Source organism: Oncorhynchus gorbuscha, unplaced genomic scaffold (assembly GCF_021184085.1).
Source record: "Oncorhynchus gorbuscha isolate QuinsamMale2020 ecotype Even-year unplaced genomic scaffold, OgorEven_v1.0 Un_scaffold_178:::fragment_2:::debris, whole genome shotgun sequence".
Lineage (NCBI taxonomy): Eukaryota > Metazoa > Chordata > Actinopteri > Salmoniformes > Salmonidae > Oncorhynchus > Oncorhynchus gorbuscha.
In genome coordinates this window covers 87,506-104,017 of record NW_025744907.1, presented here as the reverse complement: position 1 = coordinate 104,017, position 16,512 = coordinate 87,506, and the positions used below count along the sequence as shown (strand labels likewise).

At 44.5% G+C, this 16,512-nt stretch overlaps 1 protein-coding gene across 1 annotated transcript in view; it reads left to right on the top strand.

Moving 5' to 3' along the window:
- Window positions 1–724: 724 nt before the first annotated feature.
- The window catches only part of LOC124017319 (cytoplasmic dynein 2 heavy chain 1-like), a gene marked incomplete at its 3' end in the record, with an annotated part of 103,285 nt that continues 87,497 nt past the window's right edge, over window positions 725–16,512 (top strand). Inside the window, exons 1-17 of the mRNA XM_046332573.1 lie at window positions 725–948; window positions 1,318–1,550; window positions 1,774–1,944; window positions 2,073–2,211; window positions 2,430–2,548; window positions 2,980–3,124; window positions 3,275–3,507; window positions 3,857–3,991; window positions 5,915–6,028; window positions 6,105–6,216; window positions 6,315–6,439; window positions 6,569–6,744; window positions 6,840–7,035; window positions 7,219–7,314; window positions 7,428–7,691; window positions 8,490–8,629; window positions 9,473–9,701. Coding sequence (XP_046188529.1) covers window positions 1,368–1,550; window positions 1,774–1,944; window positions 2,073–2,211; window positions 2,430–2,548; window positions 2,980–3,124; window positions 3,275–3,507; window positions 3,857–3,991; window positions 5,915–6,028; window positions 6,105–6,216; window positions 6,315–6,439; window positions 6,569–6,744; window positions 6,840–7,035; window positions 7,219–7,314; window positions 7,428–7,691; window positions 8,490–8,629; window positions 9,473–9,701 — 2,577 coding nt within the window. The remainder of the gene's footprint in view (window positions 949–1,317; window positions 1,551–1,773; window positions 1,945–2,072; window positions 2,212–2,429; window positions 2,549–2,979; window positions 3,125–3,274; window positions 3,508–3,856; window positions 3,992–5,914; window positions 6,029–6,104; window positions 6,217–6,314; window positions 6,440–6,568; window positions 6,745–6,839; window positions 7,036–7,218; window positions 7,315–7,427; window positions 7,692–8,489; window positions 8,630–9,472; window positions 9,702–16,512) is intronic.

The following is a 16,512-nucleotide window of genomic DNA, read 5'->3' as shown; positions in this document are numbered from 1 at the left end:
GCTCGTGCACAGACAAATTGTTGTTGGCTGACTGCAGCAGCAGTACGGGTTCGATGAGCCAAACCCAATGGATATAGTTGGTCACGTATGTATGATCTTGAACAGAACTTACAACATCAAACAACATGTCTCAATCAAAATTCTACAGCCAGAAGTACAGAAAAGAGTTGGAGTCTGTACATGAACAAATGTCAAATCATATTTTTCGCCGAGATGGCCAATCAATTTGAGTAACGTTATTGTGTATTCTACGTAATTATGCAGTTTTACGTTAGCACGCAATGACATCCCAACGTAATTTTGCAACTTTTAGCAACAAATCAACCTGCCAATAGCAACTTACCCTGAAAATTAGTTGGCAACACTGAACTGCATTCTGTTATAATTTCATTTTTTGTACTTCACGTGTGTTTTTATTATTTAAGCAAAATCTCTAGCTTAGCAAAGTAGCTACCCTAAAAAGGTTGCCATATTTTTTTTTGCAGGATGTGTGACAGTATGATTCACTTTGATATTAGCTGCTTTTCCCGCGAGGGAATCCATTACTGTTCTTCTGCATTGTTGGAAAGACCTCATAAAAGCTAGTTTCACTGTACAGTTTTAGACCTGCTGTATGTATCCGGTGTACATGACAACACTAAAGTGGAAGCCCTTCTCTCTCTGCCAGTGGCCTACCACGGACAGCTACGGCACTTTAAAAACATTTTACGTAGCCAACCAGTGAGCACTGCAGTTCAGATAGGCTGAACTACTACGTAGCTGCCGTAGTTTCAATGGTAACTACGCCAGCTTCACTCTTGGTGCAGAAACAAGACATCAACTGCAGATTATGCAGAAGTATCCACTCGCCTAAAATTGGGATAGTAATGTTAGTTTTTACGTTGCAGATATAATGTAGTGTTTTGATGTCCACATTCGGTCTTACAGTCGAAGCGACCTCTTTAACCCGTAAGTACGGTATCTAAGCTAGCTAGATGAAACTGTTATGAACTTGCTAGCTATAGGTAGCATGATAGCTACGCTAACTAGCTACCTACCCAGGTCGTTAGCTTTCCAGGTAGATCGCAAACGCCATAACATGCCCGTTCATATATACCTCAGTGATGCCAGTGCGTTTCTTCTTTACAACTGGCCGTCAGTTTGCTGACGGTACGTTATTGGACGTTTATGGACCACGGTTTTTAAGATAAATAGCTATCTTAGCAATGCAGCTAGCTAGTGAGTAACAAGTGGTTTGGCTTGACAGACTTTTGGTTAGCCCAGGTAGGGATGTGTGACATCGTCAGAGTATATGACATTAGCTGCTTTTTTCATCAGGGAATCCGAAAACAATCTGTTCACTTGAGCCACAAAACAAGAAGTGAGAGATGCCTCACGGCTCGGATGACGCCCGCAAGCAGTTCGTCCTCACCACGACAGGGAACTACTTCGGCCTAAAGCCGTCTGCATCCCTGGTTGGGTCTGAGGAACTCAACAACTTCTTAGACGATGGTAACGAATTCGTGCTTGCTGTCAACAAACACGAGAATGACCTGTGCCTGTCAAACAAGGTATACTAGACAATACAACATATCATATCCAATTAGTAATATTGTAAAACACATTGATAAACACACTTCTTTCTCTGTTCACATCTAAGATACCAAGATAAAAACATACGTTTTCTTGTTAACCAGGAACTTAGCTATGGACTTTATAATTTTGTTCCTACATAATTGAAATTGACCTAACCGCAAACCAATATCCTAATGATTTTCTTATGGCTGTTTAAAGATTGAGGCTGGGTACAGCAGAGAGAAGGTGCTAGTGTTCTTTAAGCTGCATCCCACAGTGATAACAGAGGAGAACCTGCACCAGAATGTCCTGGTGTCCTCCATGCTAGAGTCTCCTATCAGTACCCTCTACCAGGCTGTGCGACAGGTGTTCGCCCCTATGCTACTCAAGGTGGGATCGGTTGCCTGTGTGATGAACATATATACCTGTGTACTAAAGAGGTAATACCTTTATACCTTGCAGGTGTGTGTTACAGGTGTGTTTTATAGATTTTTAAAAAATGTATTCCCTTATTCAAGGATGAGCGGTGGAGCTCAGCATTTGACCCTAAGCTTGCGGGCCTGCTAAGTGAGCTGGAGCAGGGGCTAGGCTCTGTGGTCCGCAGGGCTGGAACAGAAGACTCTGGCAAGAGGAGTCCAGGGGAAGATGACATCCTGGGTGGGTGCACACTGCTCATCACATGATTCAGAATAGCCTGGATCCGGATCTATGAGGTTTAGCAAACCCCTCAGCCTAGGATATATCTACTAGTACATCAAAATGTAACAGGGGTATTACATCAAATAATATCAAGACATAAGAGCAACAACGATCCCCGGTCTAATCATAGTTCAAAGTTTAAAACCTCCTGTTGGTGTGTTCCTCTGTCTGTGCAGGTATCCTGACCCCGGTGGATGAATTCCAGTACTGGGCTGATCTCTCCGAGTCTGGGGACAGGAGCACTGTGAGAGAGAGGGCCGCACACTTCTCTGAGCTCTTCAAGCCCATAGAGAAGGCATGGACTGCATGTCTACTACCATTATATCATGTCCAGTGTGCCAAAGAGTGAAAAAAAAAACAGGACTAGACAATCATTTGTGCCAAATGTGATATGCCTCCTAAATATCATGGGCTAATGTCCCGATCCAATCACAAAGACTAGCAGGCTTCTCATACTGTATATTACTGTCATGAAGTTCTATTGTGTATTGTCCATTGTTATTGTGTATGACGTGTATAATACTGCCACAAATTTCCCCCAAGGGGACAATAAAGGCAGTAAAGAATGTTCCCGGCTCAGATTGTCCTCATCAGCCATCTGCTCACTCACCATACCCCAGACTCATCCCAATCAATCATGTCATGGTCCATCATCCTATGATGGACGAAAGAGGAAGGAAGGGGTGAGTAAGCATGTTGACCGACTCATCCCTCTGTGTGCATCAGGACTACAGTGGTCTGGATGGTGTCTGTCTGGCTGATGCTGTGGAGCTGGTGGAGGTGAGCAGAGACACACTGGATGACGTGTGGAGGCAGAACGACCATGATCCTTTTCCTGAGACACGCATGCTCAGACTCATGGACGTCATCGGTATGCCACACACACACACACTGCTCACAGATGCCCACGCCTGGAGCTGAAAATGAGCTGTCAGAGAGCTACTGTATTTATTATGGTGATGCGTTATTCCAAAAGGCCTGCCATGGCTTGTGTTTCTGACTGTGTGTTTATGTGTGTCAGGTGGTGCGCTGGGCAGGTACGTGCAGAAGAAACTGAGTGGTGTGAAACTCTTTTTGGACCCGTTCCTGTCTGTGAGGGAGAGCCTGAGAGTCGGCCTGGTCATCTGTGAGCAGTGGGTGTCGGCCTGTGAGCACCTGAGTGGACAGGTGTGGAAGAGATACGCCCCTTACCCCTGGAAGGGAGACAAGCATCGCCCACAGGCCCTGCACAGCCTGGCTCAGAGACTGGATGAGGTCAGATGCACCAGCTGTCAATCCTTCTCAGTGTCATTAACATCATAATTGTATATCAGGAAGTATAGGATAGCCATGCACTCCTCTTCATGGATCCTTTTAACTAAGCCACTACACCCCACTTCCTTTTTTTCTTAAGTGACAATGTTTCTGATATTCTATCTTGTGGTTACTGATGAAGCTTTACCATATGACTTAATGACGTGTGTGTGTGTGTGTGTGTGTGTACTGTATATTTGACATGTATGTCTGTCCGTGACTCATCTTTCACCACTTCTCTTTCTGAGGAGGTGACGATCCGTACGGTTCTTGACAAACTCTGACCTGTGTGTGTGGATGTGTGTCTCAGGTGGTGACGATCCGTACGGTCCATGAGAAGCTGCTTCGTCTGCTGCCTGGAGGAAAACAGCAGGCCTTGGCCTCGGCTCGCGTATATGAACCCTTCTCTGGCCTCAACCCCTTACACTACAACCCCTATACTGAGGTATGTCAACAAATTGGCAACAAACAGACTTCAGCACCTGACTTCACCCTATTAGAATCTGAAGTGGTCCTTCTGTAGCTCAGTTGGTAGAGCATGGCGCTTGTAACGCCAGGGTAGTGGGTTCGATCCCCGGGACCACCCATACGTAGAATGTATGCACACATGACTTTGGATAAAAGCGTCTGCTAAATGGCATATATTATTATATTATTATATTATTATTATATATTATTATTATTATGAAGTCAAATGTCTTCTGTTTGCTGACGATCTGGTGCTTCTGTCCCCAACCAAGGAGGGCCTACGGCAGCACCTAGATCTCCTGCACAGATTCTGTCAGACCTGGGCCCTGACAGTAAATCTCAGTATGACCAAAATAATGGTATTCCAAAAAAGGTCCAGTTGCCAGGACCACAAATACAAATTCCATCTAGACACCGTTGCCCTAGAGCACATAAAAAAACTATGCATACCTCGGCCTAAACATCAGCGCCACAGGTAACTTCCACAAAGCTGTGAACGATCTGCGAGTCATGGCAAGAAGGTCAGGAACATAAAATGGAACATAAAATTCGACAAACCAATTAGGATCTGGCTAAAAATATTTGAATTGGTCATAGGGACCATTGCCCTTTATGGTTGTGAGGTCTGGAGTCTGCTCACCAACTAACAATTCACAAATTGAGACTGCATGCAGAATTCTGCAAAAATATATTTTGTGTACAACGTAAACCACCAAATAATACATGCAGAGTAGAATTAGTCCGATACCCACTAATTATCAAAATCCAGAAAAGAGCTGTTAAATTCTATAACCACATAAAAGGAAGCGATTCCCAAACCTTCTATAACAAAGCCATCGCCTACAGAGAAATTAACCTGGAGAAGAGTCCTCTAAGCAACCTAGGATAGGATAAGTAATCCCTCTCACCCCCCCCCTTTAAGATTTAGATGCACTATTGTAAAGTGACTGTTCCACTGATGTCATAAGGTGAATGCACCAATTTGTAAGTCGCTCTGGATAAGAGCGTCTGCTAAATTACTTAAATGTAAATGTAAGCTGGTTCTGGGGCTCTGTTCACAAACAGTAACAGATGCCACAGAGCCCCAGGACAGCAACACAATTAGACCCAACCAAATCATGAGAAAACAAAAAGATAATTACTTGACACATTGGAAAGAATTTACAAAAAAACAGCGCAAACTAGAATGCTATTTGGCCCTAAACAGAGAGTACACAGTGGCAGAATACCTGACCACTGTGACTGACCCAAACTTAAGGAAAGCTTTGACTATGTACAGACTCAGTGAGCATAGCCTTGCTATTGAGAAAGGCCGCCGTAGGCAGACATGGCTCTCAAGAGAAGACAGGCTATATGCACACTGCGAACAAGGTGAGGTGGAAACTGAGCTGCACTTCCTAACCTCCTGCCAAATGTATGACCATATTAGTTACATATTTCCCAGACCCACAAAGATCAAATCCAATTTTGATCATCTCCCGTATCCATTGGGTGAAATACCACAGTGTGCAAGATTTCTGACTGTTTTGCCATAAGAAAAGGGCAACCAGTGAAGAACCAACACCATTGTAAATACAAGCTATATTTGTTTTTTATTTTCCCTTTTGTACTTTAACCATTTACATCATTACAACACTGTATATAGACATAATATGTCTTGCGTTGCCAATGTGAACATGTGAATTGAAATTGAGATTTATTTTGCTGTTCATTTTTGTATTGTTTATCTACCTCACTTGCTTTGGCAATGTAAACATATGCTTCCCATGCCAATAATGCCCCTTAAATTGAATTGAAAGACGGAGAGAGAGGGAGTATGTAAAATGACAGAACTACATATTAGAAGCTTTAATGTTTACGGAGTTACCTGAGCTGGTTGATGTCTCTCTCTCTGCTGTAGCCTCTGTGGAGGGCGGCAGTAGCCCAGTTTGAGCGAGCCATCACCCCAGCAGAGCAGGAGGTGGCAGGCAGACTGAAGGCCTACATAGCAGATGTACAGGACAACCCACAGCAGGTCAGAACATCACTTGTCTAGTTACATGAAGTTGAATGCTGACCTCATTATTAATTAATTGAACTTGTGTATACAGCTGCTGCAGGTGTTTCAGAAGCACAAGGAGCTGATCAGACGACCCAACGTCAGCAAGGAGCTGCAGTCAGAGAGAGAGACTCTGCTGGCCAGACTGCTGGAATACATCAAGGGTCAGTAGGAGTTCAGTACTTCAGAAACAATGTCATAATGTTGTTTGTCATGTCACCCCTCATGTCCTAATCCTGAACTGACCTTTGACCCCTCCCAGTGCTGCGGACAGACTTTGAGGGTCGTTGCCATGGCGCCCCGGGAGAAAAGTCCGGCCCCCTGGCTGGCCGGAATCTCCCTGAGGTCGTCAACAACATTGTATGGGTCCGCCAGCTTCTCCATAAGGTGTGTGTGTGTGTGTGTGTGTGTGTGTGTGTGTGTGTGTGTGTGTGTGTGTGTGTGTGTGTGTGTGTGTGTGTGTGTGAGAGAGAGCACAGTGTGTGTTGATTGATCGGCTGACTGTTTGTACCTGAGGTGGAGGACTCCATCAAGATAGCGCAGGCTCTGCTGTCAGACCTGTCAGGGTTCCGCTCGTTCCTGCGGTTCTGTGACGACCTGCTGGAGGTTCTACGGGCCTACGAACAGGAACAGTTTGATGACTGGTCCAGAGACATCCTCTCTGGCCTCTCTGACCCCAAGTGTGGCATCAGGTCAGTTGAGAACCATATAGCAATGTGTCTGTCTGTCCATCAGTCCATCCATTCTGTATTAATACTGTATAATAAACCCACTGTTCTCCCTCCAGTCTTCAGGCCAGTAACCGTGTGATGGAGCTGGACCATATAGATGGGAAGCTGAAGATCCAGTACTCTGACCGTCTGGTCACTCTGCTGAGGGAGGTCAGACAGCTGTCAGCCCTTGGCTTCCCCATCCCAGCCAAGATCCAGCAGGCTGCCAACACTGCAGACAAGTTCTACAGGCAGGCCATCATCCTCAAACAGGCAAGGACACACACACACACACACACACACACACACACACACACACACACACACACACACACACACACACACACACACACACACACACACACACACACACACACACACACACACACTGTTTTACGCACACACATGGACCCACGTCCTGTATTTTATTTGTGTTGAGATGATTGTCTCTGGCAGGTGGCCCACTTCTACAACACCATCGACCAGCAGATGATCTCCTCTCAGAGACCCATGATGCTCAGCTACGCCCTGGCCTTTGAGCAGGTCATCAAGGTACTGACTCATCCATAGGCTTATAGATCTGTTACCAGCACCTCCCCCTCCGCCCCAACCGAATTGCTTTAAGGAATACCATTTCAAGTATCCTGTCCCTTTTCCCAATGCAGCAGAATCCACGGTCCCAACCCCGGGACTCTGGCGGGAAGCTGCAGATCACCTGGGATAATCCCAAAGAGCTGGAGGTGTACATTGGAAAACTCCAGTCTGCCGCAGAGAGACTCTCCACTGAGAACCGGAAACTGAGGAAGTGGCACACAGACTTCACTGAGAAGGTGGTGGCCCTGATGACTGTGGACCTGCTGAGGCACCAGCAGCGCTGGAAGGACGGCTTACAGGAGCTCCGCACCGGGGTCGCCACACTGGAGGCACAGGTAACCACGGAGAATGGTAGGGAGTCTGGCTAGAGAGCTGAGATTAGGGTAAGAGTTATAAAGGTCTGTGTTTAGTATTTGGTGTTTAATTAGGATCCCCATTAGCTGTTCCAAAAGCAGCAGCTACTCTTCCTGGGGTCCAACACAAACCATGAACCATGACATAATACAGAACATTAATAGACAAGAACAGCTCAAGGACAGAACTACATACATTTTTAAAAGAGCATATGTAGCCTCCATATCAAGGAATACACACACACTATCTGGGTCAAATAGGGAAGTGGCGTTGTGCCGGGAGGTGTTGCTTTTTCTGTTTTTTTGAAAACAGGTTTGCTGTTTATTTGAGCAATATGAGATGGATGGAAGTTCCATGCAATAATGGCTCTATATAATACTGTACGCTTTCTAGAATTTGTTCTGGATTTGGGAACTGTGTAAAGACGCCTGGTGGCATGTCTGGTGAGGTAAGTGTGTGTGTCAGAGCTGTGTGTAAGTTGACTATGCAAACAATTTGGGATTTCAACACATTAATGTTTCTCATAAAAATAACAAGTGATGCAGTCAGTCTCCCCTCAACTCTGAGCCAAGAGAGACTGACCTGTATAGTATTTACATCAGCCCTCTGATTACAATGAAGGGCAAGACGTGTCGCTCTGTTCTGGACCAACTGCAGCTTAACTAGGTCTTTCCTTGCAGTACTGGACCACACGGCTAGACAGTGATGAGGGTATGTTTGGTTAGAATGTCTTTACTCCTGTCTGCCATTTGATGTTGATTGTGTGTTTGGTGATGTAGGGGTTCAGGTCAGGGGAGATGAAGGCCTGGAGGCAGCACTGGAACCACCAGCTGTACAAGGCCCTGGAACATCAGTACCAGACTGGACTGGAGGCTCTCAACAAGAACCTGCCTGAGATACACATAGACCTCACTTTCAAGTTACTGCCACTCTGTCTCTCTCTCTGTCTCTCTCTGTCTCTCTCTGTCTCTCTTTGTCTCTCTCTTTGTCTCTGTCTTTGTCTCTCTCTTTGTCTATCTTTTTGTCTCTCTTTGTCTCTGTCTCTCTCTTTGTCTCTCTCTTTGTCTCTCTCTTTGTCTCTCTCTTTGTCTATCTCTCTCTCTTTGTCTATCTGTCTCTCTTTGTGTCTCTCTGTCTCTCTTTGTCTCTCTGTCTCTCTTTGTCTCTCTCTGTCTCTCTTTGTCTCTCTCTGTCTCTCTCTGTCTCTCTTTGTCTCTCTTTGTCTCTGTCTTTGTCTCTCTCTTTGTCTATCTTTTTGTCTCTCTTTGTCTCTGTCTCTCTCTTTGTCTCTCTCTTTGTCTCTCTCTTTGTCTCTCTCTTTGTCTCTGTCTCTCTCTTTGTCTCTCTCTGTCTCTCTTTGTCTCTCTCTGTCTCTCTTTGTCTCTCTCTGTCTCTCTTTGTCTCTCTCTTTGTCTCTCTCTCGATCTCTCTTTGTCTCTCTCTCTTTGTCTCTCTCTCGGTCTCTCTCTCTTTGTCTCTCTCTCGGTCTTTCTCTCTTTGTCTCTCTCTCGGTCTCTCTCTCTTTGTCTCTCTCTCGGTCTCTCTCTCTTTGTCTCTCTCTCGATCTCTCTTTGTCTCTCTCTCGATCTCTCTTTGTCTCTCTCTGTCTCTCTCTGTCTCTCTCGGTCTCTCTCTTTGTCTCTCTCGGTCTCTCTTTGTCTCTGTCTCTCTCGGTCTCTCTCTCTCCTAGGGTAATATAATATACCGCATTGTAAAATAGTAAACCGTATAAGCTCTGCTCTGCTGTCGTCCCCATCTTTAGGCAGGGTCGTCTTCAGTTCCGTCCTCCTTTTGAGGAGGTGAGGGCCAAGTACTTCAGAGAGATGAAGAGGTTCATCTCTATCCCGAACCAGTTCAAAGGAGTCAGCGCTCAGGGGGAGGAGCTCATCTTCAGCGTCATGATTGACAGGAACGCATCAGGCTTCCTCACCATCTTCAGCAAAGCAGAGGACCTCTTCAGCCGTCTGCTGGGCGTTCAGGACAAGTTTAAGGTGTGTGTGAGTTAAAAAATGTTGCTCAGTGGTTGACTGTATTGGAATATCCGTCATTAATTAATGTACCAGGATACTGTCTTTTAAAATACCTCCTTGATTTGAATACATTTGGGGTAATTGTTGTATTTCTGGCATGGTTTTATTTATTTGATTGACACTGGGTTTAATTTCCCTTCTAATGGTACAGCGGTAGTCTTTTCAGTGTCCTTTTATGCGTCCTGTGGTTTTAGGAGGGAAACCCCCTGTCCCCAAAAGCAAAGCTTTCTTCTGCCTTTTCTACCACTCATGAAAGTCATATGGTTCACAGTTTTTCACAGTTTCTGTCACCTCCCGCACAGAAACTCAATCAACACACACACATGTGGTCCAGATTAGACACACACACACACACACACAAACTGACTGAATGGCTTTATGTGATGAAGACCCAAGTCAAGCCAAATCAAAGTCCATCTAGTCTCCACCTGAACCACGTCTATCTGTATATATAATGTTTGTAATATCTGTCTGTTTGTTTATATAATATCTGTCTGTGTATATAATGTCTGTCTGTTTGTTTATATAATATCTGTCTGTGTATAAATCCAGATAACAGATGTTCTGAAAGAGCTGCAAAACCTGGACCCGTATAAATCAGCTGGGCTTGACAATCTGGACCCTCTATTTCTGAAACTATCCACCGCCATTGTCGCAACCCCTATTACCAGCCTGTTCAACCTCTCTTTCATATCGTCTGAGATCTCCAAGGATTGGAAAGCTGCTGCAGTCATCCCCCTCTTCAAAGGGGGAGACACCCTGGACCCAAACTGTTACAGACCTATATCCATGCTGCCCTGCCTATCTAAGGTCTTCGAAAGCCAAGTCAACAAACAGGTCACTGACCATCTCGAATCCCACCGTACCTTCTCTGCTATGCAATCTGGTTTCCGAGCCGGTCACGGGTGCACCTCAGCCACACTCAAGGTACTAAACGACATCATAACCGCCATTGATAAAAGACAGTACTGTGCAGCCTTCTTCATCGACCTTGCCAAGGCTTTCGACTCTGTCAATCACCAGATTCTTAACGGCAGACTCAGTAGCCTCGGTTTTTCGGATGACTGCTTTGCCTGGTTCACCAATTACTTTGCAGACAGAGTTCAGTGTGTCAAATCGGAGGGCATGCTGTCCGGTCCTCTGGCAGTCTCTATGGGGGTGCCACAGGGTTCAATTCTCGGGCCGACTCTTTTCTCTGTATATATCAATGATGTTGGTTTTGCTGCGGGCGATTCCCTGATCCACCTCTACGCAGACGACACCATTCTATATACTTTGGGCCCGTCATTGGACACTGTGCTATCTAACCTCCAAACGAGCTTCAATGCCATACAACACTCCTTCCGTGGCCTCCAACTGCTCTTGAACGCTAGTAAAACCAAATGCATGCTTTTCAACCGATCGCTGCCTGCACCCGCATGCCCGACTAGCATCACCACACTGGATGGTTCCGACCTTGAATATGTGGACACCTATAAGTACCTAGGTGTCTGGCTAGACTGCAAACTCTCCTTCCAGACCCATATCAAACATATCCAATCGAAAATCAAATCAAGAGTCGGCTTTCTATTCCGCAACAAAGCCTCCTTCACTCACGCTGTCAAGCTTACCCTAGTAAAACTGACTATCCTACCGATCCTCGACTTCGGCGATGTCATCTACAAAATCGCTTCCAACACTCTACTCAGCAAACTGGATGCAGTTTATCACAGTGCCATCCGTTTTGTCACTAAAGCACCTTATACTACCCACCACTGCGACTTGTATGCTCTAGTCAGCTGGCCCTCGCTACATATTCGTCGCCAGACCCACTGGCTCCAGGTCATCTACAAGGCCATGCTAGGTAAAGCTCCGCCTTATCTCAGTTCACTGGTCACGATGGCAACACCCATCCGTAGCACGCGCTCCAGCAGGTGTATCTCACTGATCATCCCTAAAGCCAACATCTCATTCGGCCGCCTTTCGTTCCAGTTCTCTGCTGCCTGTGACTGGCACGAATTGCAAAAATTGCTGAAGTTGGAGACTTTTATCTCCCTCACCAACTTCAAACATCAGCTATCTGAGCAGCTAACCGATCGCTGCAGCTGTACATAACCTATTGGTAAATTGCCCACCCATTTTCACCTACCTCATCCCCACAGTTTTTATTTATTTACTTTTCTGCTCTTTTGCACACCAATATCTCTACCTGTACATGATCATCTGATCATTTATCACTCCAGTGTTAATCTGCAATATTGTAATTATTCGCCTACCTCCTCATGCCTTTTGCACACATTGTATATAGACTCCCCTTTTTTTCTACTGTGTTATTGACTTGTTAATTGTTTACTCCATGTGTAACTCTGTGTTGTCTGTTCACACTGCTATGCTTTATCTTGGCCAGGTCGCAGTTGCAAATGAGAACTTGTTCTCAACTAGCCTACCTGGTTAAATAAAGGTTAAATAAAAAAATATAATGTCTGTAATATCTGTCTGTGTATATAATGTCTGTTTGTGTATATAATGTCTGTAATTTAAAAAAATATATTTTACCTTTATTTAACCAGGCAAGTCAGTTAAGGATATATTCTTATTTTCAATGACGGCCTGGGAACAGTGGGTTAACTGCCTGTTCAGGGGCAGAACGACAGATTTGTACCTTGTCAGCTCGGGGGTTTGAACTCGCAACCTTCCGGTTACTAGTCCAACGCGCTAACCACTAGGCTGTGTATATCTGTCACTAGGCTGTGTATATAATGTCTGTAATATCTGTCTGTGTATATAATGTCTGTCATGTCTGTCTGTTGATATAATGTCTGTCTGTTGATATGTCTGTAATGTCTGTCTGTGTATATAATGTCTGTAATGTCTATCTTTGTGTTGATATAATGTCTGTTTGTTGATATAAATGTCTGTAATGTGTCTGTCTGTTGATATGTCTGTAATGTCTATCTTTGTGTTGATATAATGTCTGTTTGTTCATATAATGTCTGTAATGTCTATCTGTGTATATAATGTCTGTAATATCTATCTGTGTATATAATGTCTGTAATGTCTATATAATGTCTGTAATGTCTATCTGTGTATATAATGTCTGTAATGTCTGTCTGTATATATAATGTCTGTAATGTCTGTCTGTATATATAATGTCTGTTTGTTTATATAATGTCTGTAATGTCTGTCTGTAATATCTGTATGTTTATATAATGTCTGTCTGTTTATATACAGTCGTGGACAAAGGTTTTGAGAATGACACAAATATTAATTTTCAAAGTCTGTTGCCTCAGTTTGTATGATGGCAATTTGCATATACTGCAGAATGTTATGAAGAGTGATCAGATCTCTAAGCCATGCAAATGAACCTAACCCCCCCCTCCCCCTAAAAATTCCACTGCATTTCAGCCCTGCCACAAAAGGACCAGCTGACATCATGTCAGTGATTCTCTTGTTAGCACAGGTGTGAGTGTCGATGAGGATAAGGCTGGAGATCACTCTGTTATGCTGATTGAGTTTGAATAACAGACTGGAAGCTTCAAAAGGAGGGTGGTGCTTGGAATCATTGTTCTTCCTCTGTCATCCATGGTTACTTGCAAGGAAACACGTGCCGTCATCATTGCTTTGCACAAAAAGGGCTTCACAGGCAAGGATATTGCTGCCAGTAAGATTGCACCTAAATCAACCATTTATCGGATCATCAAGAACTTTAAGGAGAGCGGTTCAATTGTTGTGAAGAAGGCTTCAGGGCACCCAAGAAAATCCAGCAAGCGCCAGGACCGTCTCCTAAAGTTGATTCAGCTGCGGGATCGGGGCACCACCAGTACAGAGCTTTCTGAGGAATGGCAGCAGGCAGGTGTGAGTGCATCTGCACACACAGTGAGGTGAAGACTTTTGGAGGATGTCCTGGTGTCAAGAAGGGCAGCAAAGAAGCCACTTCTCTTCAGGAAAAACATCAGGGACAAACTGATATTCTGCAAAAGATACAGGGATTGGACTGCTGAGGACTGATATATATATATATATTTCTATGATATATCCCCTTTCCGATTGTTTGGGGCATCTGGAAAAAAGCTTGTCCGGAAAAGAAAAGGTGAGCTCTATCATCAGTCCTGTGTCATGCCAACAGTAAAGCATCCTTCATGTGTGGGGTTGCTTCTCAGCCAAGGGAGTGGGCTCACAATTTTACCTAAGAACACATCCATGAATAAAGAATGACACATCCTCCGAGAACAACTTTTCCCAACCATCCAGGAACAGTTTGGTGACGAACAATGCCATGATGGAGCACCTTGCCACAAGGCAAAAGTGATAACTAAGTGGCTCAGGGAACAAAACATCGATATTTTGTGTCCATGGCCAGGAAACTCCCCAGACCTTAATCCCATTGAGAAGTTGTTGTCAATCCTCAAGAGGTGGGTGGACAAACAAAAACCCACAAATTCTGACAAACTCCAAGCATTGATTATACAAGAATGGGCTGCGATCAGTCAGGATGTGGCCCAGAAGCATGCTAGGGTTGGATTGCAGAGGTCTTGAAAAAGAAGGGTCAACACTGCAAATATTGACTCTTTGCATCAACTTCATGTAACTGTCAATAAAAGCCTTTGACACTTATGAAATGCTTGTAATTATACTTCACTATTCCATAGTAACATCTGACAAAAATATCTAGAGACACTGAAGCAGCAGACTTGGACATTAATATTTGTGTCATTCTCAAAACCTTTGGCCACAACTGTAATGTCTGTGTATGTAATGTCTGTCTGTGTCTATAATGTCTGTCTGTGTATATAATGTTTGTAATGTCTGTCTGTGTATATAATGTCTAATGTCTGTCTGTGTATAATGTCTGTCTGTTTATATGTCTAATGACTATCTGTGCATGTAATGTCTGTCTGTATATATAATGTTTGTAATGACTATCTGTGTATATAATGTCTAATGTCTGTCTGTGTATAATGTCTGTCTGTTTATATGTCTAATGACTATCTGTGCATGTAATGTCTGTCTGTATATATAATGTTTGTAATGACTATCTGTGTATATAATGTCTAATGTCTGTCTGTGTATAATGTCTGTCTGTTTATATGTCTAATGACTATCTGTGCATGTAATGTCTGTCTGTATATATAATGTTTGTAATGACTATCTGTGTATAATGTCTGTCTGTTAATGTTTTGTCTGTCTGTTTACATTTAATGTCTATAATGTCTGTCTCTGTATATAATGTCTGTCTGTTTATACACTGCTCAAAAAAATAAAGGGAACACTAAAATAACACATCCTAGATCTGAATGAATGAAATATATTAAATACTTTTTTCTTTACATAGTTGAATGTGCTGACAACAAAATCACACAAATTATCAATGGAAATCAAATTTATCAACCCTTGGAGGTCTGGATTTGGAGTCACACTCAAAATTAAAGTGAAAACCACACTACGGGCTGATCCAACTTTGATGTAATGTCCTTAAAACAAGTCAAAATGAGGCTCAGTAGTGTGTGTGGCCTCCATGTGCCTGTATGACCTCCCTACAACACCTGGGCATGCTCCTGATGAGGTGGCGGATAGTCTCCTGAGGGATCTCCTCCCAGACCTGGACTAAAGCATCTGGCAACTCCTGGACAGTTTGTGGTGCTACGTGGCGTTGGTGGATGGAGCGAGACATGATGTCCCAGATGTGCTCAATTGGATTCAGGTCTGGGGAATGGGCGGGCCAGTCCATAGCATCAATGCCTTCCTCTTGCAGGAACTGCTGACACACTCCAGCCACATGAGGTCTAGCATTGTCTTGCATTAGGAGGAACCCAGGGCCAACCGCACCAGCATATGGTCTCACAAAGGGTCTGAGGATCTCATCTCGGTACCTAATGGCAGTCAGGCTACCTCTGGCAAGCACATGGAGGGCTGTGCGGCCCACCAAAGAAACGCCACCCCACACCATGACTGACCCACCGCCAAACCGGTCATGCTAGAGGATGTTGCAGGCAGCAGAATCTTCTCCAAGGCGTCTCCAGACTCTGTCACGTCTGTCACATGTGCTCAGTGTGAACCTGCTTTCATCTGTGAAAAGCACAGGACGCCAGTGGCTAATTTGCCAATCTTGGTGTTCTCTGGCAAATGACAAAGGTCCTGCACGGTGTTTGGCTGTAAGCACAACCCCCACCTGTGGACGTCGGGCCCTCATACCACCCTCATGGAGTCTGTTTCTGACCGTTTAAGCAGACACATGCACATTTGTGGCCTGCTGGAGGTCATTTTGCAGGGCTCTGGCAGTGCTCCTCCTGCTCCTCCTTGCACAAAGGCAGAGGTAGCGGTCCTTCTGCTGGGTTGTTGCCCTCCTACGGCCTCCTCCACATCTCCTGATGTACTGGCCTGTCTCCTGGTAGCGCCTCCATGCTCTGGACACTACGCTGACAGACACAGCAAAACTTGCCACAGCTCGCATTGATGTGCCATCCTGGATGAGCTGCACTACCTGAGCCACTTGTGTGGGTTGTAGACTCCGTCTCATGCTACCACTAGAGCATAGGAACTGAGAAGTGGTCTGTGGTTACCACCTGCAGAACAACTCCTTTATTGGGGTTGTCTTGCTAATTGCCAATAATTTCCACCTGTTGTCTATTCCATTTGCACAAGAGCATGTGAAATGTATTGTCAATCAGTGTTGCTTCCTAAGTGGACAGTTTGATTTCACAGAAGTGTGATTGACTTGGAGTTACATTGTGTTGTTTAAGTGTTCCCTTTATTTTATTGAGCAGTGTATAATGTCGGTCTGGTTATATAATGT